The 25,247-nt window shown below is 39.5% G+C and overlaps 1 protein-coding gene across 2 annotated transcripts in view; it reads left to right on the top strand.

The window, feature by feature from the left end:
- Positions 1–25,247, top strand: part of MATN2 (matrilin 2) — a 59,344-nt gene that overhangs the window by 11,045 nt on the left and 23,052 nt on the right. For both annotated transcript variants that reach the window (XM_088533621.1, XM_088533622.1), the window contains exons 2-6: positions 1,984–2,553; positions 6,390–6,512; positions 8,564–8,686; positions 15,409–15,531; positions 23,803–23,925. In XM_088533621.1, the coding sequence (XP_088389747.1) occupies positions 1,984–2,553; positions 6,390–6,512; positions 8,564–8,686; positions 15,409–15,531; positions 23,803–23,925 (1,062 nt within the window). The remainder of the gene's footprint in view (positions 1–1,983; positions 2,554–6,389; positions 6,513–8,563; positions 8,687–15,408; positions 15,532–23,802; positions 23,926–25,247) is intronic.

Here is a 25,247-nt window from a genome sequence, read left to right as displayed (position 1 = left end):
GTAGAGTGCACATGAATAAATCCAGGCAGTCATTTTATTGTCATCAAAGAGCATTTTTATTCTATGCCCACAAAGGTTCTTGGTAATCTATGAAAGAGGCCTCTGAGTTAACAAGCGAAAATAGGCATCTTTCTCAGCCCTCTCACTGGCAGAAATACATGGTTAGCATTCATCAAGTGAACTCATATAAAGGCCTGTCTGCAGACAGATGTTGTTCCAATTGAGTCTCTAATTGGCCCACTTGTATTTGTGCAGTATGATATGACCTTTAATTACACGATCAAATACTGCTTTTTCCACAGGGCAGCTGCCTCATTCTGTGTGCAAGATGGTTGATAGTGCTTGGGCAATTAAACTGGGTTGGGTAGAAAGGAGTCTACTGGGTAAGGGTTTCTCAGCTTCCTAAGGTGAAGATGATTTTGCAGTTTGATGAACGTTCTTGCTACCTTTAACCTTTCTAGCCCAGCAGACAAACAGACAACTAACTACCACACTGTTTGGTGCATAGGCACAAGAATTTAAGAACATGAGAACAGATGCACTGGTTGAAGCCATAGGTCTGTCTAACCTAGTATCCTGTTTCTGGCAGCAGGTAAAAGTGGATGCACAGGGAAAAAGTATAATAACAAGGAAAAACATCCTCTGGATATTCAGTCAGTCATCACATTTTCATGGATTAGGATTTTTTTAATCTGAAGGGGTCTTTAATGTAGCTAGTAACTGTCAGCCGATTTCTTTTCTCCAGCCTCCCTTTAAGTCCTTCAAGGTCCTTTTAAGCTTTTCCCACTTTTGCCTTCTGTGGCAAGTGTTTCCATGGCTCACCTCCCCTTGTTTAAGCCTACCAAGTGCTAGTCATCTGCATAGGAAGAGCCAGCAAGCAGTCCATTTGCATTCTCTCCATGCAACTCATACTTACATCACATACCCTTCAGGATATTATAAAATCCTAACGGATGCTGAACCGAGGCCAGAGGATGTACCCAAAGTTCCATATGGCTTGTAGTATAGTTGGCTGCCCTGATTTCTGTTCTTATCCATGATAGCTCAGTCTGACTGTCTGTACAGTGGTCAGATATGGACGTCTCTGCAGTATTTCTGCTTCAGTGGCTGGTGGAGAAGACAGATTGTGTTGAGTGAGTGAAACAGAAAATTTCAGGAGAGAAAGAGTGATCCTTTGGCCAAATTAAATGCCATTGCAGACAACTGGATTGTTTCTCAAAATAAAGCCACAGAACTTCTATTTAATGCAGAGGTAGTCCCATAGACTAGGCTTTTCCCAGATGTCCATTAATTATGTGTTTGAAATCATGGGGTTTGATTTGCAGAAGTGCTGAGCCCTCACAGCTGCAGCTGACGTCATTGAGAGCTGTACTTTGTACATGTGTAGTGCTGCTGAATGCCAAGTTCCTTGAAAATCAGTCCCTTCGCATATAAGTCACTGCAACTAACAGATACTTTTCACCATAGATTCTCACGTTCTGTTTCCCTATTTATAATGGAGGACTAACACCATCTTGTCTGACCAGGACATTATCTCATTAAGATTTCTAAATTCTCAGGCTCTATAACGAAACACATACAGTCCTGCCCACTAAAATAATAACTAGGTAATTCAGAGGAGCTTTTCATCCTGTGCAGGGTATGTAAGGCATGAGGTCACAACCTCAGCAACTGACAATCAGGGTATGGTGTAGATATCTGCCTGTGCCTTTGGCATTACCCATTCTGGGCACTGAGCTTGTGGGAAAAAAAAAAATAAAACAGTGTACTGGTCGTGTAGCTTGCAACTCTTCTTGTCCCCTCAGAGGCCAAATTCAGTTTGCTCAAGTAGTCTTAATTCTGGCATCTCTTATGTTTCCTATATTTTGCCAATGCTTGGGAGTGTGTTCATTTACACAACACATTTGAGACTTCAGGTCAACCTGATCTGCACTGCATTTCACAATTCCTGTAAAGTATGTTTATTTGCATTTTGTCTTCCAGCGAATACTTGCAACAAGAAACGCCTGGACCTTGTCTTCATCATCGACAGCTCTCGCAGCGTCCGTCCATACGACTTTGAAAAAGTGAAGGAGTTCATCTTAACCATCTTGCAGTTCCTGGACATCAGCCCTGATGCCACGCGAGTAGGCCTGATTCAGTATGGCAGCACGGTCAAGCACGAGTTCTCCTTGAAGACGTTCAGGAGGAAGCAGGATATAGAGAGAGCAGTGAAGAGAATGATGCACCTGGCAACTGGCACCATGACTGGCCTGGCTATTCAGTATGCTTTGAACATCGCGTTTTCAGAGTCAGAAGGAGCTCGACCTCTGAACCAGAATGTGCCCCGAATTATCATGATAGTGACTGATGGGAGACCCCAGGATCCAGTGGGAGAAGTTGCTGCTAAAGCTCGTAACTCAGGAATCCTGATTTTTGCCATTGGAGTGGGGAAAGTGGATATGAACACGCTGAAGTCCATTGGCAGTGAACCACATGAAGAGCATGTGTTTCTGGTTGCTAATTTCAGTCAGATTGAAACACTGACCTCTGTCTTCCAGACAAAACTTTGTGGTAAGGCATTTATCTATAGGTTTGAATGCATAGGTGAACATAAAACACACAAAACATCATTAGCTGTCACTAAGATTTTTTTTTTAACATGGGAGCTAGTCTGTGAGAACATACACATTGAAGAGCGGGAGACTAGCCAAGGAACATTCAGAACAGTAATCATGCATATGGGAAAAAGCTAATTCTATTGCCGAGTGCCATAAAATGTGATCTAATTCCTAGTGGTCATAAGCAGTGAGACAAATATACATATCATGATTTTCCTATTCATTGCATAACAGCAATAAAATTACAACCCTTCCCACTTAAATACTAGATAAGTTATTTCATCTTTTGCTTTTAAATATGTTTTCTCTTAGTACTGACTGATACTGATAAACATTATGGTCTTTTGGCTAAAAAAACTATCCCATGGTGTCCATGGTATTCCTCTTCCAAAGCTTAAGTAATAATTATATATAAACACTTATCTCTGACCGTGCCTCGTGACTGGAAGAAGTGGACACAGAGACACAGAGGCTTGGTAACTTTTTTTTTTATTATTTCCATTTTATAAACAGAAAGTTAGAAATAGCCTTTACTATGATATTATTCATTCATACAATAAAGTAAATAAAGTTGTAGTAGATTTTACTCTCCAAGAGAGAAATTTCTTCCATGCGTGATTATCTGATAAGAAATTACCTTTTAAAAATCTTGTGGCATACCTCATTCATTAGACTAATGGAAAAGCTCTATTCCAGTGTGTGTCTTAAATATAATTTTCTATTTTCATTTTTCCTCAGATAATTATGAAAGATTTTCATACAATTTTGGCTTGAAACTCAGGCATTTTCAGCAGAGACCAGAGAAAGAATGCATGGTGAGGCTGAATGCTCACTCGTCCTAAGGGTGCTTTTGCCAGAAAAGAACTGGGGCTTATTGTCAGAGTAGTCTGGAGAATTTTCCTTACTTGGTCTTTTCCAGAATTGTTTCAAAGAGTTCAGGGCTCCAGCTGAACTGCATCAGCACAAAATACCATCACAGACATTCATCAGATAATAGATTTTTTCCTGTTTCTTCCTTGCTGTATTATTAGCTGGCATAGTAAGATACATTAAAAAAGAAAAAAGAAAAGGAGTAAACTAAATGTGGATTGAGAGTTCACATGGAATGAACAGCAAATGTTGCAGAACTTCATTTTATTGGATTTTTAATTGCATTTTAGAAATCAATCCAGTACAAATGCTGTTTACTCTGAATAACAGGCTTATATCTCCAAATAGACAGTGTCCAGTAAGCATATTAGAGCTGTATAGCTCACTGTTAATCCAAATACACAAGAGCCTTAACAGAGCCATCACCTCTTCCAGATGGAGGAGTGTGGAAGTGACAAGGGTTGTTGCTGACTCTTCAGAAAATGCCTTCACAATTTTTGCTGTTTCAGGAATTGAAGGTGAGATCCAAAAAGGCACTTAAAACCCCAGGGCCAGTTCAAATTAAAAAAAAAAAAAAAAAAAGCTGGTGGCATCCTGTGGATTTCAGCTTCAAGGACTAAATAATGGATCGTTAACGTTTTGTCAAGTCTGAGCACTAAAGCAGCATTCAGCTTACTGAATTTCAAGCGAGCATCTAAACATCTTATAGCTCCTCCTCCCAGAACACCTAGATTTTTTCCAGGAAATATGATTAGTTTTTTAAAGTTCTCCCCAGTGGGAGCACAGAGGAACACAGCTGTTGTTGAGCTGATCATAGAGACCCCTTGATCTCTTTCCTAAAGCAACTTAAGGCATTGCTATAGTTAAGTCTCCTGAGACCCAGTCTGCTAGGTTTCAGGCTCTGGAAAAAGAACTTGGCTCCTCAGTTGCCCTTGTGTCTGGATTGCCTTTAAATCTGTGGGAATGTGCCTTTGCAGTTCCCATTAAGATAGGAGCAAAATCTGGCCAAGTGATGAAGCAAAAAAGTAAAGAAAGTAAAAAGTAAACATAATTAACCTCTATGTACCCATGCATGGCAGAGATTCCCCAGTGCTTGGCAGCTAAATTCCCAAAGAATCTATTGGAATAGATTCATTCCCTGCTAAAGCAGACTTCCCCTACCATTGCTGCTGCTGGTTAGTAAAGGCTCGGTGGTGTCAGACACAGCAGCAGAGGCCAGGAGATCCCAGTGCCCTCTTTATATTAGCAGTCAGCAAGGTAAAGGAGGAGCAAAGAGTAGCCTGGCAAATCAGAGGCATGCGGAATGAGACCAGGAATGAGAACTCAAAAGATGGGAATTATAAATGTGGAAAAGGTAGTGAAGACTGAATGAAAGGAGGATGGGAAATATAGAGAAGTTGGGATGGAGCAGACAGGAACAAATAGTTTTTATCATTGGCCTGTGATAGTGGCGTCATCCCCATTTCGCGTTGCAGAAAGGGAGGAACAGAAATGAAGTTAAAACTATCAAGATCCCCTAAATGCCCATTTGGTTATAATCAACTGTACCCAATGTTGAAAGCTAGTGAAAAGCAGCCAGGAGAAAACTTAGGTTTAAAACTTATTAGAGATCATGAACTTCATTTTCAGAACAACAGAACACTGAAAGGAAAAGACAAGAAGTTCCAGTTGATCTGTATTCACATAATCAGAAGTTCCTGGGGAGTTTTAGTTTGGCAGAAAATGATGGGTTCCAAATGGCTGATTGAGAGAATTGGAAATTGTGGTAGTTTGTTTAGTAGTAATAAATGCGTAAGTCTGGTGGCCATTCCAAAGACTGGATACATAGTATTTCAAGACCACATTTTTTTTTCTTAGATAAGTACCACTTATACCATATGTTAAGTTATCTATCAGGCTTCTGTTGTGTCTGTTAAAAGAAGATGACTATTGAATATCTTTTCCATAAATTTTGAGGTTTGACAACCTGGGACAATAAGGAAGGTATCAATCCTTAGCTCTTTATTGAACAAAATACATGTTTTTTCTACACAGTGCTCTTTGGGAAGGAATTTACATACATAGTATAGAAATGACATACAAGCGAAGCTCCAGTGGAAAGAAAATATCAGGGCAATTTCTTAATATACTGGTCTGGAAAAAAAAAAAGAAAGTCAGCAAAGAATATGACCAAGCTGGTCCACTAATCCTTTGCTTTCCTGTAGTCTCTTCTGTTGCATTTTACTACATGCAACAAATGGAAAGAAATTAAAATTACTACAGCAAAATGGAAAGAAATTAAAAATTAACTCAGAAGAGTTTTATTCTGTAGTATAGTAGTGCTCGGCTCCCACTTTCTGAGCCTTGTAGATACATTACCTCATACATAGTAGTCATATATTGCTCATATGACTGTCAGCATTAATAACTAAATACGCAAGATTCTTCATCGAGATGTTCTCTAGTCGTTACACTTTATTATTCTGATTTAGGGTTATTTTCTTTATTCAAGAAATTAAATGTTCTCTAGAACAGTTTGTATTTAAAGTCTATTTGTTTTCAAAATTTGAAATTGTGGTAGGTTTGTTTCGTTGTGTTCTTGGAACCACCAAATAACTAGTGTCTCCAGATACTCTATTGTAAAATTTTATGTTGCATATATCTCCACTGCACACGTAATTCCATGCCCAAAAATATGTGCCTGCTGTCAACCAAATATCTATGTGCACGCCGCTGTTAGAAACAAATATGTATTGCTGTTTAGTAAGGGGTCTTTTCAAAACCAGTTATGGGATTAAGCTTCCATTTTTTTTCTTGAGTGTTGAAATTTAATTTATGTTTCTAAGTGACTACAGTAAATTTTTTTAAAACTTTTTTATCTAGTTCTGACCATAGGAAATTAATCCTAGCAATTAATAGACTTTATCTTTCTTCTTTCAGTGCCCCATATGTGCAGTATAGTTGAACATCACTGTGATCATTTCTGCATAAACACCCCTGGCTCCTACGTTTGCAGATGTAAACAAGGATACATTCTGAATGCTGACCAGAAGACTTGCAGCAGTATGTTATCTTTTTTAACTTCCTTTCTATCACACACTCCCAAAATGTGCTTATATTACATATCTTTTGAGTTGGGTTCATAAAGAGGACTGAGCTCAGTATAGAATTAATGCTGATCATAGCAAAGTTATATGTCTTTTTTTTTGCAAATGATAAAGTTCTCATAAGCCTTTCTAAAACACATGAAGTTAATTTTTACACCTGACTCTATTCAGAAGTGCACTATAAGTAGATAAAATTGAATTTTATTGGTGTAATACATTCAAGAATGAAACAATAACCAAACAAAGCACTGCTTTATTTTCTGACAGGCAGTGGTCTAAAGATTCCAGTATCTGGTCTAGATAGCAACCAGTACCAAATGGTATAGAAAGGCACAACAAACCCCATACTAGATAACTGTGAAATAACTTGCCACTCTGAAAAATTTTCCTAACCTCTGTAATATAAGGATTTTACAACCTTTCAGTGAATAATTTCAGAAGTCTTATGTATTATACTCATTTCCTCCTTAAAAAGGGCTGACTCTTTCAGTTTTAAGTAATTGACTTTAATTATAGTTTGTAATAACAAACTGTACTGAAGTTTAGATATGTTCTTAGTAAGCAGGATTTATTTTATCTGCTTTAACTTGCTTCCTATTAATAGCAGACTAGGTATGCCATATTTATATCTGTGTACACCTTTTTTTAACAAAATTTGTATAGGTCTATAGGTCACTATAGGTCTTCAGAGAGACAGTTGTCAGAATCCCAAGTGGGGCCTTCAACTGCATTCATTTGGATTTATAATTACATTTCAATAATACTTGAATCTCTGTGGACATGTGGTGTACAAAGCTCCCTTCACCAAAAAATGAACCGAGCTGAAGGTTGTTGCTTATTTTACATATGGGAAGCTGCACTTGCAACTGGCAACTTTCCCCAGATGACCTTGCATTTAGAGTGTAAATGCTTATATTTCTAAATTTGTCATTTTGGACAGGCCAACAATTAGATTTGTTTCTTTCAATGAGTTTTGCAAATCATATTTTATCTTGGAAAAGGTTAATGTCTAACAGAGCTCTTTCTGATTCTAGAGACAAGTGGCTTTTGTCAGGCAGAGACTATTTTGTAATCATGTGTTCTGTGCTCTGTATGTTTGTTTAACTTAATCACTAAGATCCTTCTCCAGATAGTTTTAATACACATTAATACACAGTGTAGTACAAAAGAACAAATGTGGCTGGAACAAGCTGCAAAATTATCTATTTGTGGGTGTTTATACTGGAACAAGAGAGTTAAAGGACTGTTTATACTGTTCATCATGTCACTTGATACAAAGCACACAGCTATAAAAGAAAATGTGTATTTCTTTGGCCAGGTTCCTCAAACCTGTCCCAAAAGCCTTTTTTTTGTAGCTGTAAACAATAATTATGTGTTGAGCACTCTTTGGGTCTGATCCTGAGCAACACAAATGCTTCTGCCTTCCACAGATTTCACTGGGAAAACTTGGGGTTCTCCAATAGCTTTAGTCTGTCATAAAGAAAGACAAATGTGCTTCACTAGGACTGACCTCATTTATTATAGTCCCTTTTCTGATGTGACGTTTGCATGGAGGGGAGAGGGAGGACTTGTGATGGTGTTTTTCATGATAAAACTCAAAAATTAAAGATACCCAAGACTCTCAGTCCTCTGGGTTCCTAGTCTTTCCTTTTCTATCCTCCTCTTCAGGATTTTTTTAACATAAAAAAAACATATAAAAATATTTATTTAAAAAAATGAAGAATGTCCTTCAAAATTTGGGGGGAAAGATGCAGTCAAGCAACTGTTCTGGGCCCAGTAATAACCATTGCCATTAGCTAAAGGAACAGACTCCTAAGCTTTGAGTGGTTGTTCTTCCTGGCATAAAAGTTTCACCATTTGACAGAACACTAACATATTCCATGTTAAAAAGAGCTCATCTCTGAAGACCTTTTATGATTTCCTGAAGTTTATTTTCAATCCATAGTCTAGGTATGCAACATGGAAGGTCAGAAAAAAAAATCATACTAATGGAATTATGTTTTGTAGCTCAGGATCTTTGTGCTGTGGAGAAACATGCCTGTGAGCAGATCTGTGTGAACACGCCTGGCTCTTACGTCTGTCAGTGTTATGAAGGGTATGAGCTTGCTGCAGATGGAAAGAATTGTATTGGTGAGTATACGCCTAGCAATTCACATTTATTTCTTGACACAAAACAAAGGGAAATTCAATATAAATTCACGCTCAGTTTCACTGTAGGCGATTAAGGAAAGTGCTCTTCTCCCACATGAGTGTGGGATGAGGAAGGATGCATATTGGCATGATCCTAGGCTTTTTCTAGTAATGCATCACGTCTGGGGAAAAAAAAGTGCCAAATAATTTCACTCAGAAAGTAAAATTGCTATTTTGAAACAAAGCACCTAGTGTTTTATTCTAGATCCATGTAGGTGGCCAGCAATGTACTGGCATGATACGGGTGTCCATTAAAAAGCAAACAAACAAGATAGCGCATCTTCAGACAGATGCTGAATGTGTAAAAACTTGGAAGTGGACAATTCCTTCCCATATCTCATTTACGTTGTAGACATACTAAGAGAACTTTCAATCTCTACTCAGTCAGATGACTTCAAAAGTTTAAGAACTCATGTTTTTGCCTTTAATTTGTACTACAGGCAACAAAGAATAAACATCAGCTCTAAGAATTACTTCTCAGAAGGGAAAGTGTGGAAATAAAATGTAATAATATTTGAACACAAAACATACTTCCCTCTCTATTAACATATAAGTATCTCACTGTTCACTTTTTTCCCCATTTATACACAGTAAATATTTTCTGGAATAATTTGGTCTGTCAGACTATTACCCTTCTCATAGATTTTTCATCATGTGCTATATTTCAGAAAAACAATTGCGTTCTGGTACGAATCACAGAAAAAAACTAATGAGTCCTTGAAAGAAATGTCCTTATTTGTTAGCTATTCTTTACAGGCACTTAAATACATGCTAATTTCAAACATATGCTCAAATCCCATAGAAGTGAATTCTAGGCCCCAAGTCCTACCACAAGGCCACCACAAGGCTTTTCTTATTACAAGGAAAAGCTGCTTCCCACAGCCTGTTTTTCTCTTGACATTTTGAAGAACTTTAACATAATATAATCTGTCTGTTGTTGCCGTCCCCGGGTTATTCCTTGCAGAATAATCCTATTCTGAGATGGAAAATGGATGACAGCTTGTGGAAGTGAGCTTTCTGCATGTAGCTTCACATGGGGCACACAAATGAGCTTTTGAGGCTTTTTTAGACTTAGGATAATATATGTGTTTTTTGCTGAATGTTTCCTTTACTTGTAGGCTCATGATCTCAGTATACCCTCCTCAGTGTTTACTCTCCACAGCAAAATTTAGCCTCAGCACAACTGGGACAATTTTTGTGGCCTTTGTAACATTGAAAGCACATGGGTTTCGCTGTCACCCAAACGTAGATGGGGATCATGTACGTACCCTTCAGAGGACAGTGAGGGCGACAGAGCCCTGGAACAGGCTGCCCAGAGAGGTTGTGGAGTCTCCTTCTCTGGAGATCTTCAAACCCACCTGGATGCCACCCTGTACCACGTGCTCTGGGTGTCTCTGCTGGAGCAGGGGGTTGGACTAGATGATCTCTAGAGGTCCCTTCCAACCTCAACCATTCTGTGATTCTGTGACATTGATCTCCATACTTCATGATGTGCAGCTTTGACACTTCATAGCAAATACTCAGCCTGGCTCTAAATGTACCATTTTAAGAACTTGCTTTCTGAAGTTAAATTGTTTTGAAATTGTAGCTAATAATGGCTGTTTCAAAGCTTTTAAGGTGAGATGCCCTTTCCCAAATTTCTGCATCTGATAGCCCAAGATGTTCATCCAATAACAGCAACTAATCCCAGTGACCTTTACTGGTGTTCAGATAAATCATATATTTATTTCCTTTGATGAGACAGAAAATCCATACTTTCTGTTGGAATTTTTTTTTCATCCATAATTGTTTTCTATCATAAATTTGGATTTGAAATAGTCATACTTGTTTGCCATCGGTGGTTACTACTATTTTCTCTCTTTTAAATCAAAAAATTCTTAACAGCCAAAGATATTTTCTACATTTAACAACATATTTTAAAATACATTTAAATATGCATACTAAAATTTGATGTGGTATTCTTATACTAGTTCCATTAGTACCATCTGTTGAGAGATTATGGGGTTTGTTGAATGATTGTTTTCCATTTCTTAAGGTCATCTGGTGACTACAATAACAATAAATATAAATAATACAATAAATAATAGATTATATAATCATATATTATCACCACGCATCTCAACTTCCCCACTACTTGTATTATTTTGCACATTCTCTGGAAGCATCTCACGTTAAATTAGTTTCTAACTTACCACGGCTTACTTCCCTCTATATTGACAGTAGTATATATCACAAGTCTTCATTGATTACTGGCTGTACAACCTTCTCTTGCAGTAGCAATGAAAATAAATGATGGTGAAATCTTTGGTAGGTTTTTTTTTTAATTCAAAACTTAAAATTTTAAGTTTTAACTAAAAATAACCTTAAAAATACTTCTATGTAATTTACTAAATTTCTTTCAATGGCACTTTTTTTGGCCTATTAATCATTTCTTTGCAAATTCTGCAGAGTATTATTTGGAGGTGTAATACATCTTTAATTTTTCATAACTATTTAAATAATATTTTTAAAATTTTTAATTACTTTTTCCCCCATTCCACCCTACCTTCTCACTGCTTTCAAATTCTCAGCCATTCTGAATTATTTTTAAATCCAGCTCATGTATAGGTTCACTTTGACATCTTGCATTTTTTAGCTGCCTTTCCTCTCCACTTGATTATTTTTCATTTCTAACTAGTTTGACAAAAATCATGAACTCATGGTTTCATTTCCTTGCAATAACAGGCACCATTAGTTGTAATTTGAAAGCAAATTAGTACTTTTCAATTGTATTTGCACCATTTATTTGACTATTTAACTTCTTCATTTCAAAATGATGCACGAGTGGTTCAATATACATCAATTACGTTTTACACATGTGGAATTCAGCCTCTCTACATTTCCATAATGGGAAAAGGTTGTCTGGCTGATTTTCAGTTTTGATGTTAATTTGTCTGCAAATCGTATTAGTTGTCAGTCTGAAGAATTTGACTTTTCAATATTGAACAACTTGAGACTTTTCAAAGAATGTGCTACCATGAAATTGTCCAGCTTCATGCAAATGTCATACCCGATAAATAATGAACCACTGGAAAATCTTTCAATAAGACTACGTACACTAACGAAACAGTAGCAATAACTTTTGCTTTTTGTTACTTTTAAGCTAGTGAACAATTCATTTCTGTGAATGACTTCTTATGAAATGAGCGGGATAAGAGGAAAGATCATCTTGATTCACACATATACCAGAGACATCAGAATATAACAATAATTTTGCAAAAAGCAGTTGACTTCATTAAGGTTATTCTCTCCTCTTCATCCAGATAATGAAGAGAGAATTTCAGTAGGACATACATATTTTGCAAATCTCAAAGAGCCAGTGGTTCCTCTCTGAGAGAATTCCACATCTACAATTTTAATGCCAGAAAAGGAAATGAGAAAGTGCAAAGCTCCATTTCAGAGGCAGGTTTGTTAGGTTCTCCTCCTCTTTTCAGGCTACATTCTCCAGTTAAGGATCAAAGGCAGTGCTAACTGCCTGGGTGACACACTGCTCAGCCTTTTACCTGCATGGCAATAAACAAAGTCTCAAAACCAGCAGCTCACCACGTAGCTGTTCAAAGTGACCCCTGAAGGGCCAGTAAGTCTCAGTGTTAGAGACAAAAACATTCATGAAAAAAAAAATGCAAATTGAACAGAAGTACTGTCATTGAGCCATTTTAATCAGCTTTTCATGCCAACTGTCCTTCCCATGAACAAAACTCTGCCAGATAAAGTCTTGAGCTGCCACCATTTCTCCAGTATGCACTGCTGGTCCTGCTGGACACGTTGAATTCCCTGTCCTCGTCCCACTCTCCCCACCTTCTTGGCGCTCCTGGACACACTGCCCTGTCTTTCCTGGCACTGGGACTAGACTTTCTCTGAGTTGCAGATGTAGAGCTGCAGGGCTTGGACTCTCTTCTCCTGACACTGGTTGGGCTGCTGGCATCTGCCTGCACTCCTTGCACTGCTGCCTTCACAGCTGGTTTCTGGGTTCTTACACTACTTACAGAGTCTGCCATGAATCTCCTTTACTCCCCGCCCCCCCTTTTTTTTTTTTTAATTCTCCTTATGCCTTTCCTTATTGTGCTCCCTTTGCTTCCTAGGCTTTCTCTCATGCTTAGCTTGCTTCATTCGTCTCAAGCCCAAAAAACTATATAAATATTAAAGGCGTAAAATGAAAATACGGTCAGCATTCCATGCTGACCATGGATCAGAGCGGGAGACGTAACCACCCCGAGTGCAAAACTGGAAACTAGAAATAAAAGATGTCTCTCATCACTAACAACTAATTCCAAATGAGGAAAACAGGGTGGAACAAACATGGAAAGATGACAACTGAACTAATTGCTTTCTTGCTAAAAATATCACTAATTCATCATTTGGAAGCTTTGTTTTAGTTGAAACAAGCATAGCCTAACATTAAAAACAGTGAAATTTCTAACTGTTAGCATTCTGTTGTATATCTCACAAGTCAGTACAGAAATATGAAAACAGTAAAACAGTTAACAAAAATGAGGAAAATATTACTCTGCTTTGGTGTTATACAGACTGTTTATTCTCTATATACAAAGTAAAGGATTGCAATGCTTCAATATAATAAGTATAGATTTTTAATTCTTCTCAGTCTTTCTAGGACAATTTAATTTCATGGACAAGTAATTTACTAGCTGACTTAAATGCATTGCCAAGTTTGCCTTCTAAGCCATCAAGATGAAACTGGATGATGAATTGAAATGAATTTGTAGGTTGATTATTAGTGTAAATCTGCAAGGCTAAGCCTGCATAGAATTAGGGTAATTTGTATATAAAAGATATTGGAAAAAATCTCCAAAAGCAACAGGGAAGAACATGTTCTTACTTTTTAACAGTGTCAGTAAAAAGGTTTTGTTTATACTGATAGCTCATTACTATTGGAGGCCAGAGGACCTACTTCTGTAAGAGCTCCCAACATTGAATATGCATAGAGTAAAGCAAGCCTGTAAAAATATACTATATATATGGATTATTTATTCTCTAATTTGTGTCCACAGCACATTAGCAGATGCATAAACATAAGAAGGCAAAGTCCCTTGCTGGAAGAGATTGCGATCTGAAAGTGTTCAGGGTGATAGTTGCTCAGACATGGACCAAAAAAAAAAATCCAAAACCTGTTCCGCTATTTTTCAACTTTATTGTCATTAGTTGTTCGGTTTCAGTTATTGTGGCAGAAGGGCATGCAGAGACAGAGGTGAGTTTATGGAGAGATCATACAGGCTCTTCCCAGACCTAGGGAGAAGACATGGTGCATTCTTCATCTATTTGCTAAAGTGTCTTTTAAACCACTTGAAAATAGGCATGTGGTTAGAATTAATTTAAGAGGAAATCTGACTAATTGTATGGCATATTATATATAAATGTATGATAAATTATACCCTCAAAGTGTTTATCCTTGATGTTTTATATATGAAATTGTTTAGTCTGTAAACAGGAGGCACTTGCCAGAAAAATGCTCATGTGGTACTGACTGAGCAGTCCAATCTGACTTGATTCAAATCCAGTATTCTAATGGGTTAAAAAAAAATCGTTCACAGTAACTAAATGAATTATCTGCTTTCCTGACTGGTTGGCCTTGACTTAGCACACCAGAGTATCTGTCTTTATTCAGCAAGAAAGAACTGATTTTATAAAAACAAACTATTGACTCTTAAAAGTACTTTGAATACTAGTAGTAGTCAGCAGTATAAAGTAATTACTCAAATTACTCAGTTACTCAAATGGCAAAGAGGGCTGGATGCATTACTGTCTTCTGCAGAAAGGATCAGGCAAGCTTCACAGTATGAGCCAGGCATTTTTTTTGTGGACAAGACACCCATTTCGTTATTTGCCTTTAATTTCTTCTAAGACTTCCTGTGTGAAGGAACTGCTTACGCTGCAGGTAAAGCATAATAATAATGATAACAACAGTAATAATAACTTTTTAAAAATGTTTAAAACTTTTTTTTTGTCTGATGAACTCTAAAAAATTGCTTTTCTACTCTGTGGCAAAATATATTGCAAATGTAGGTTTATGTTAGAAGCAACTGGACTAACTATGATGTTCTGTTTCTCTCATACAAGGAAAACAATAGTGCTAGACTGCTCTCAGCCTCCATAGCTGCAGTTACTTTGTATAGGATCGTTCTGGGGCAAGGTTGAGTGTTCCGTGACAGTCCTCATTGCCATGGCCTCCAACGTGTTCAGGCTACTGGAGCAGCTCTTGATGCCTAACACACCCCTTGATGGAGGGAAATTGAGAAAATGTAGAGCAATCGGGTGCAACAAACCTCAACTAATTCTAGGACAGAAGATAGAATTAAATCAGGCAGATTTGGCTCACCCTGGTCCACAGTGTGAACATCTGGACAGAGCTCCTAACTGAGGCATGGTTTCCAGATCTGAGAAAACATGTTGAGGAGGTCTTTGAAAGGCTAGAACCTGCCTGACACTGGACAGCTGGTGATATGGTAGGAGAAGTAGCCTGGGACTCAAAAAATCTCTGTCATCTGAAATTATGTCAGCTTTTCCCTCTTTTGTAGATACTGTTTGCAGCTAGTAGCATGATCTCTATATATAACAGTTCTAATTTTGTTTTCTAATTGTACCTATTACTCTTGTTTTCTTTTCAGTTGTAGACTACTGTGCATTGGATAACCAAGGCTGCCAACATGAATGTGTTAACACTGAGGACTCCTACTACTGTAGATGCCATCCAGGGTTCATTTTAAATCCAGACAAAAGAACTTGCAGAAGTAAGTTATGATAAGGTTTAAATCTGAAAAGTTTACTCTCCTGCTTTCCAGTTCTCAGGAGTTCTTGTCCCTCTTTTCCCAAAGACATAGGGTAATATGTTAGATATAAAAAATGGTTAGAGTTCCCTTAAAGCCAAAGGTCATAAAATCAAATGAATATTGTTTGAGGGTTCTGGGGAGATTTCCGAGGAAAGGACAAGGATCCCTTCTATAGACAGGAAGCTCTTAACATGAGGCCAGTATCCTTTTCAGATACTGAGAGCAAAAAGCTCTATCCTGAATAGTCTTTTTGATGATCCAGCTTTTACATTTAGAGTATCATCTCCCTAGATAAGTTTCTAGAAAGCAATCTCTCCTCACCTTATTACTTTTTTCCTATGAATTTTCCTGAGTACTGAGTTCTGTTGTGCATTCTTTGATACCTTTTGCCAAAGGGATCTGTGGGGACCTGAGTAGTCTCTACCAAGCTTTCATTTTTCCACCAGGTTATAGCTTTGTATTTGACCTTTTTCAGCTTTGATTGATCCTGAGCTAAGAAGTTCAAACATTAGTAGAGTTGGGGGTGGAGGAGAACTGTCAGGACAGAAAATACACTTGCAAAGTTTTCCCTTTTTTGAGAAATCAAGCTAAAAACCCTGCGTTGTTAAATTCGTAACTTGATTCCAGGAAATGTGAAGGGAAAATGTGAATGTACACTCCAAGTTGCCTTTCTTTATAAATATGAACCTTGATAAAACAACACAAAACAGAACAATTGTGTGTGTCTGTAAGCACTTTATGTAGACAGCTGCTGCTAGCAGTGAATTTGGTCTATATTATTTAATGATGTGAACAAACATTATTTCTCAAAAATGCATCAATACAGCACTGTATTTCTGCAGGTTTTACAGTCCTGTGGGCACTTGAATCTTTATGATGGGAGGCTGTGTTACTATCGACTGTATAATAGATTGTGGTGGATATGGTTCACTTAATTTTAACAGTATTAAAGAAAGCATCTAACCCAGACTAGATCATCAAGGAACTAGAAGGCGATTGTTTGCACCTCTCTCAGTGACATATTTCTGAAAGTGCCTACATTTTCCTGACTGTGCAGAAAGTATGGATATGACTTGCCATGCAAGATACCTCATTTTTGTATAGCTAAAGTTGAGAGCTGAATTTACCTTTTCACCATGGGCCATAGTACAGCTGGCAGCAGTTCACGTTGCTTGTTGCTTATGTGCACTAGCCCAGTTGTCAGCATATCTCAGTTAAAGACTAGCTAAATTCTCTTATACTTCCACATATATTTCCACATGTATCTAGTATGAAATTATCTTAGTATAGTGTAGGTGCTTTCCAATACCCAAGCGAAAATTCTTACTGATTCCCTCAGTTTAAATAAGTGGATTTTAAGTAGTGTTTTCTCCCCTAGTTTGAGCTGATCAAGGACCTTAAAACTATATAAACATTTTATGTTTATAGTTTTATAAATATTTATATTGAATTGGGTTTAGCTTGTGGTCTAATCCTATGAACCACTTTAACCTGTTTAAATTGATGAGCTACAGACTTTTGGAAATGGAGAGAGTGTTTTGAGAAAGCAATATTTCAGGTTTGTCCTGAAAAGACATATTTGCCTTAGGTATGTACTGCTGGAGACAGGATCTTCAGCTATATAGACTTGCAGTCTGACCATGTGTTGCTGCTCTTATATCACAGGAATAAACACATGTACGTATTGGTTGGAAGGTACCTCTAGGGGCCATCTGCTTCAGCCTCCCTTTTGAAGTATCACTGCCACAGGTCAGCTGTGGTTTTGTCTCACTGGGTCTTAAGAAGCTCCACAGATGGGGATTTCAAAACATCTCTGGGAAGCCAATTTCAGTGCTGCACTACCCTCCTAGTGAAAACTTTTTCCTAATGTCCAGCCTGAATCACCCAGGCCACAGGTCATGACCATTACCCCTTGTTATATGATCTGGCTCTGGCAGGAAGGACGGTCAGTAATTGTAGACTGCTATTAGCTGTGTTCTTCACCTGGCTAAATAGATAGATGTGGGATAGATGAGTGGACAGTGAGGTGGCTTAGCAATTGGCTGGATGGCAGAGCTCAGAGGGTGGTGATCAGCAGTGCCAAGTCTAGTTGGAGGCCTGTAGCTGGCAGTGTCCCCCAGGGATCAGTCCTTGGTCCAGTCCTGTTCAATTTATTCATCAATGACCTGGATGAAGGCACAGAGTGCTCCCTCAGCAAGTTTGCTGACGATACCAAACTGGGAGGAGTAGCCGATACTCCAGAGGGCTGCGCTGCCATCCAGAGGGACCTGGACAGACTGGACAACTGGGCGGTGAAAAACCTCATGAAATTCAACAAGGCCAAGTGCAAGGTCCTGCACCTGGGGAGGAATAACCCCAGACACCAGTACAGGCTGGGGACCGACCTTCTGGAGAGCAGCTCTGCGGAGAAAGACCTGGGTGTCATGGTGGATGACAAGTTGACCATGACCATGACCACGTGCCCTCGTGGCCAAGAAGGCCAATGGGATCCCAGGGTGCGTTACGAAGAGCGTCTCCAGCAGGTTGAAGGAGGTGATCCTGCCCCTCTACTCAGCCCTGGTGAGGCCACATCTGGAGTATTGTGTGCAGTTCTGGGCTCCACAGTACAAGAGGGATGTGGAGCTGCTGGAGAGAGTCCAGCACAGGGCTACAAGGATGATCAGGAGCCTGGAACATCTGCCCTGTGAGGAGAGGCTGAGGGAGCTGGGCCTGTTCAGCCTGGAGAAGAGAAGGCTGAGAGGGGACCTGAGCAGTGTCTATAAGTACCTCAAGGGAGGCAGTGAGGAGGATGGTGCTAGCCTCTTTTCAGTGGTGGGCACTGACAGAACTAGAGCTGGAAATTGAAGCACCAAATGTTCCACAGGAGTTTAAGGAAAATTTTTTTAACAGTGAGGATGGCAGAGCACTGGAGCACGTTGCCAAGAGAGGTTATGGAGTCTCCTTCTCTGGAGATCTTCAAAACCCGCTTGGACGCAGTCCTGTGCCACATGCTCTAGGTGACCCTGCATGTGCAGGAGGGTTGGACTAGGTGACCTCCATAGGTCCCTTCCAACCTTAAGCATTCTATGATTCTATGATTTTATGAAATAAGCACAGATCCCTCAAGCTGTCTCCTCTAGAGAGAGCTCTAGGGGGGCTCTATGCCCCTAAGTCTCAGAAAGTCCTTGATGGACCCTCTTCAATTTATTCTCTTGAATTTGGGGCCGGGGGGGCGGGGCATGCTGGACAAAATACATCGAGTGCAGCCTCCCCACTGCTGATTAAAAGGGGATAGTAACTTCTCTCCATCTGCTTGCTATGGATGCTTGCGTAATTTGTAGGAAACGCACACGCTGGGGTCAACCAAGTATAAACCTCAAAGTCGTGCAGAGCTGCCACTTAGGAACAGTGTCAGGGCCTAGAGATCACCACCAGGTCTTCCTTGTGCTGCCCTCCTCCATGGCATCTCCCCACCCTTGTCTAGGCTCAGGACCCCATTTCACTCCAGCCCAGTGCTGTCAGTCCATGCCTCAGGATGCTGCAGTGGTGTTGATCTCCAGCCCCACCATGACCCTGCCTCAGCCTCGCCTTGGTGCTGCAGAGGCACCCAGTGCTTGGGGCTGGATTTGCCTCCACTGCCACAGAGATCCCCCTTGGTTCCTGGCTCTCCGTCCTTCAGGGAGCCCCCAGACCTTGCTGCACCTTGACAGCGAGTTGCCTCCTAGTCTGTACAAATCATGGGGGTTTCCACTCCAGGTGCAAATCTTTGCTGCTCTTGTTGCTAAACTTCAAAAGATTTCTGTTGATCCTATACTCAAGTTTATGTAAGTTCCTCTGTGCCAGAGTTGTTATATTTGCTTTCAGGCACTGTATCTAATTTAGTATCATCCACAGATTTGCTTCATGTCATCATCTGTCACTGATGAAGGTGTTTAGCAATATGAGGCCCAATATTATCCCTGTGATACTCTTGTTCCTTAGCAGCAACCAGGCAGACATTGAGCCATTTATTGCTACCCACTTAAGCTGTTGAGCCAGTAAATATTCATGTCACCTAACAGTCCATTATTCCAGCCCATACATCCCAGGGATAATGTAGTGTGGAGACCTGTATTTATGTCAGACTGTATTACATACCCCTCTGCTTCACTGGTCCAGAGAGCCAGGCATTACATCTTTGAAGGTGGTCAGGTTGGTAAAGAATGATTTGTCCTCGATAAGTCCTCTAGAAGTTCCTGACGTGGAATTTCTAGACAACATCCAGCACAGAGCGACAAAGATGATTAAGGGACTGGAGCATCTATCGTATGAGGAAAGAGTAAGCGAGTTGGGCCTGTTTAGTATGGAGAAGAGAAGGCCTAGAGGAGATCTGATCAATATGTATAAGTACCTGAGGGGAGAATGTGGGGAAGATGGGGCCAAACTCTTCTCGGTGGTGACCAGTGACAGGACAAGGGGTAAAGTCAAGTCAGCTATTCTGCAAGTGAGGATTAGCAAATTGCAAGCCCGGGCACAGGTATATTTATCCCATAGCTCAAGCAAGAACCGAGTCTGTCAGTCTCTGAACAGTGATCATGTTAACTGCATTTTGTTTTGCTATGAATGCTTTAAATTTTATCAAAATCGAGGTAAAAAAATACCATCAGGTTGCAATTTGAGAAAAAAGAAGTGGCAAGGCATAGCTGCAGGGGTTGATTCAAAAGTAATAGTCAGGGAAGGACAAGCAAATACTGTGCAAAATCCAGCTCATTCAAGATGCATCTTCTGAATCTTAGCATAAATAAAACTTATTAAGGCACTTCTCGTTGCACTTGATGTCTTCAGAGCCTTGCTAATAAAGTAAAACATGAAGAAAGTAACAGCTTTTAATACTGCAAAAGTTAAGATTCTTACAGGAGGTAAGAGTTAAAAGGCGAAGTCTTCAGAACAAAAGTCTGTCCGAGCTTCCATATGTTATGAATCATGTTGGCTTTCAGTCAGTGTAAACAGCTTAAAGGAAGAAGCTTCAAATAGCTGGATTTAAAATGTTTGTAAATGTAAAACCTGTAACATAACAAATTTGGCATACATATTGATTCTCAGGAACAACTGCCAACTAGCCAAGGCTCACACGCATGTGAGACCAGATTACTACATCAGCAAGCAAGCGTATGCCTTGGGCTCCAGCTCTTGTGAAAATCTCAGCATTTTATCTTTCCTTTCAAGACAGAAAGTAAGCTGTAGTACTCATGGTTGCAAAGAAAAGCTTGAAAATGTAAATGTGATCGGTACAGTCATGCCTGTCTTACAAAAGTTTTCACTGGAAATGACCCCACCCTTCTCTGAATGAAATGCAGGGAACATAGCTCATGAGAAGAGCCCTGCCAAACACCAGTAGAGTACTCTTTCTGTGGCAGAAAAAGAAGAGAGCAGCAACTTCAGGTTATCAGTCAAGCAGGTAGAGTTAATTCCTGACTCTTAACAATTAAGAGGACTCTAGTCCTTGCTTCTGCTTCCTTCAAGAGGACTGATGGTGCTTGTATCCTTCTTGTATTAGGAGAGGCAAGTCACAGTTGTTCTTTAGCAGGATAAGGAGTTGGAAAGGCCCCTGTTTGAGTTGTGTGTAGGTTCACACAAGTTGCAGCTGGTAGAGGCTTTCTGTTAGCATCCCTAACCTGGACTGCGTTAATGAAACTCTATGAAATATGCTTGTAGGCTTCCCATCATCATAGCCTCAAGGCTCCAAAAGGATTAATAATATATATTTTTACCTTCTGTGGTCATCTTTATGATCAGTTACCCAAGATACGTCTGTCTTGTGTGTTGGATATTAGCAAGGATTAGCAAGAATTTTAAAGGATTCAAGCAGGTAGATGCAACAAAGCACTGTGCAGATTTACTAATTTCGATCCAAAATGCATGAACATTGTTCATGAAAGGCAGGTCCTGCTTGACCAACCTGATCTCTTTCTATGACTAGGTGACCCACCTAATGGATGAGGGAAAGGCTATGGACATGGTCTGCTTAGACTTCACTAATGCCTTTGACACAGTCTCCCACTGCCTTCTCCTGGAGAAGCTGGCAGCTCATGTCTCAGACAGATGTACTCTTCGCTGGATGTAAGACTGCCTGGATGGCCAGGCCCAGAGAGTGGTGGTGAATGGAGTTAAATCTAGCTGGCCATGGTCATGAGCTGTGTTCCCCAGGGGTCAGTGCTGGGGCTAGTCCTCTTTAATATTTTTATCAATGATCTGGATGAGAGGATTGAGTCTACCCTCAGCAAATTTGCAGACACCAAGATGGGAAGAAAAGTTGATCTGCTTGAGAGTAGGAAATTGATCTGGAGAGGCTAGATTGATGGGCTCAGACCAGCTTTATGAGGTTCAACAGGCCAAGTGCCGGGACCTGCATTTCAGTCACAACCCCATGCAGCGCTGCAGGCTTGGGGCAGAGTGGTTGGAGAGCTGTGTGGCAGAAAAGGATGTGGAAATGTTGTTTGACAGCCAGATGAACATAAGCCAGCAGTGTGCCAAGGTGGCCAAGAAGACCAAGGATGCCCTGGCTTGTATCAGGAACAGTGTAGCTAGCAGGACCAAGGAAGTGATCGCCCCCTTGTACTCGGTGCTGATGAGGCTGCACCTCAAATACTGTGTTCATTTTTGGGCCCCTCACTGCAAGAAAGACTGAGGTGCTGGAGCATGTCCAAAGAAGGGCAACGAACTGGTGAAGGGGCTGGAGCCCAGACCTTATGAGGAGCGTCTGAGGGAGCTGGGATTAGTCTGGAGAACAGGAGACTCAGGAGAGACCTTATCGCTCTCTACAACTGTCTGAAAGGAGGTTGTAGTGAGGAAGGGGAGACAATCTCTTCTCCAAAATAACTACTGATAGGACAAGAGGAAATGGCCTCAAGTTGCACCAGGAGAGGTTCAGGTTAGACATTAGGAAAAATTTCCACACAGAAAGAGTGGTGAAGCATTGGAACAGGCTGCCCAGGGAAGCGATGGAGTCACCATCCCTGGCAGTGTTCAAGGACCATGTAGGTGAGGCACTTAGGGACATGTTTTAGTAGGCTTGGTGCTGAAGGGTTTATGGTTGGATTCAATGATCTTAAAGGTCTTTTCCAACCATAATGATTCTATGAATGTGTATTCCTTTGGTGCACACACGTGGCTTTATCGCTTCTGTCCCTTCAAGCAAAACTTACTTTGAATTTATTTTAGGAAGCAACTAACGTATCTCTTTGTTATGTATATATGTATTGGAAAAGAAAATATATACAGTCAAATTCATATGGGATAAGATAATATTCTCAAGTTTTTCTTATAAAATCACATTCCCCTTTGTTTGTCCTGAAAATATAGCTGTCATTATTGTCAAGGGCTTTCACCGTACATAAAGGCTAGTTGAATTAAGCCACCAGGCATATAAAAAAGAACTGTCTGCCTCAGAAAGCAAATTATCTCTGAAATTACAAAGAAGCCTCTGAATGTCAGTTAGGGTTCTTCAGTAAAGTATTGAAAAGTCTCTAGCTGTCTTTAAAAAGATAACTTTCTTGATTTCTGTTGTTTATCTATTTTTAGCAATGTTATGGATTGAGACTATTCTTTTACTAGTTAGTTAACTCCACTGGTGTAAAAGTAGTGTAATGTAAGTGATGGCCAGACACTATGTCTAAGTAAATGTCAGATTTCTTGACTTTATTAATGGTGTTAGACCCCATGTGGTGCTGATCTCAATGACTGCTGCACAATTATCTTTCTTTTCTAGGATACTTACGATGCAAGTGGAAATTGTTGCTAGAATTTGTATGTCTTTCCTCTTGTGAACATTTTAAATGGGAGAACTATATCTCAGACATGTTCAAATATTGTCTTTCCTGGTGAAGTCCTGGTTTGATATAGTGAATGCAGCTTACAAACCTGCTTGTGCACTTATTACAGATCATATCTAGCTTGCTCTGAGTAAAATAAAGCATCAATTAGGAAATAAATGGGAGAACTTTATGATTCAGCTGTACAATGTCAAGGAATATTTATGATGCTCATTTCTGTACTTCACTTCGTACATATGCTCTCCAAGAATTCCTTCAAATAATGTGCATATCACATCAGAGTATGCTTAGTATGGCTATTTGTAAAAAAGTAACATTATCTTTTCATCCTTTGAAACAATATGGTGAGAAGTCAAAATAGTACCTAGAAAGGTAAATACAAGGGAAAAGTAAATGAGCTATCTGCTATTCTTACCTAATTATTGTTTTTTTTCCCACTTAGGACCAGATTATTGTTCTCTGCAAAACCATGGTTGCGAACAGGAATGTGTTAATACAGACGATTCCTATTTTTGTCGATGCCAAGATGGATTTACGCTTAATCCAGATAAGAAAACATGCAAAAGTGAGTAATTCTTTGGACATAATAAAGTTTGTCTGCTTTTATTTGTTAAACCTGCTGTGAATGGTTTCCTTTCTGGAAAGATGGAAGTTTCCTCTCTAATTAAGGTTGAAAGAAATCTTTCTTTATGAACTTGAATTTAACCTGAGCCAGTCATGCTGGCATGGAAGGATGAAGGGTTTGCTGTTTTGTGGACTAGACTGAATATAGATATTTTCTTAAGAGATTTATGGGAATCTGAGGAGTATTGTAGCAAGGCAGTGGCTCAAAACCAAGAAGTTCCTTACTTATTGAGACATTCTGACCTTGTTTTGCAGTGACACAAACAGCTGGTTTTAAAAATTTCACCCTGCTTGGCTGAGTTGGTGTAGGCAAAGTCTATATTACATACTCCAGAAAGACTTTTGTGTTACAGCTCTTTTGACTGCGAGCCTAGAGTCAGAGCAGATTTTTATGCAATATTCTTTATGCAGAAGGAGCACGTATTCAGTCAAAAGAACAAGCTTGATCTGCTGACTTAGTAGAACTGAAAGGGGTGGACTATATCACTGACATGTTATGAATAGGAAGCTTACCTACAGCAACATGATTATATTTTTAGGCTCTCATAGAGTTTATCTCTTTCTGGAACTGTACTGGACTGGAAAGATACTTTCTCATGAAGAACTTCTGTCTACAAAGTGCTTTTTTTTTTCACAGCAGTCCCTGCAACCATGTATTGTATTACATGGTATTTTAACACACTCAGGATTTTATAGAATGGATGTGCTTGGTGAGCATAAGACCAAAAGACCTAGAATTGTCTAGAATATTTATTGCCAAGGCTGTAATTGTGAATTAAAGGCAAATTACAATGCTCATTTGGGATACTTGAATTTCAAAGGGCTTTGGATAAGGCTGTAAATCTGGTGACATTTTGTAACCAAGCTCATATTCCCAAACTTTTTGTAAGAAGACTAATGTTAGATAAGCTTGTAAAATAAATCAGAACATTTGCATATGGTCCCTCTTTATAAATCAGGAAGAACACATAGTTGTCAACAAGCACCAAGCATTCCTCCTTGCCTGTGATGCATTAGTTTTGATGACTACAGGAGCAGAGAATATGGGAGTCAAAAGTCTTGCCCAGCCAAGCAGGAGCAAACAGCCATCAGATCAGTTGCTATAACTGCTTTAACCAGAGAGCAGAGCAGAGAATCCAGTAGGATTTAAGAAACATGAGCTTTTCTAAGCCATTTTTTTTGAAGCTTCCTTGTTGGCTTCAGCTCTTCAGTGCTTTCCTCTCTACAGAAGTAAACTTCTGTGCTTGAGGTCAGCGTGACCCA

The sequence above is a fragment of the Tinamus guttatus genome, unplaced genomic scaffold (genome assembly GCF_059628265.1).
Source record: "Tinamus guttatus ecotype Peru unplaced genomic scaffold, ASM5962826v1 Tinamus_guttatus_pri_ptg000510l, whole genome shotgun sequence".
Lineage (NCBI taxonomy): Eukaryota > Metazoa > Chordata > Aves > Tinamiformes > Tinamidae > Tinamus > Tinamus guttatus.
Note: the sequence above shows the minus strand (reverse complement) of the source record. Positions and strands in the feature narration are given on the sequence as shown.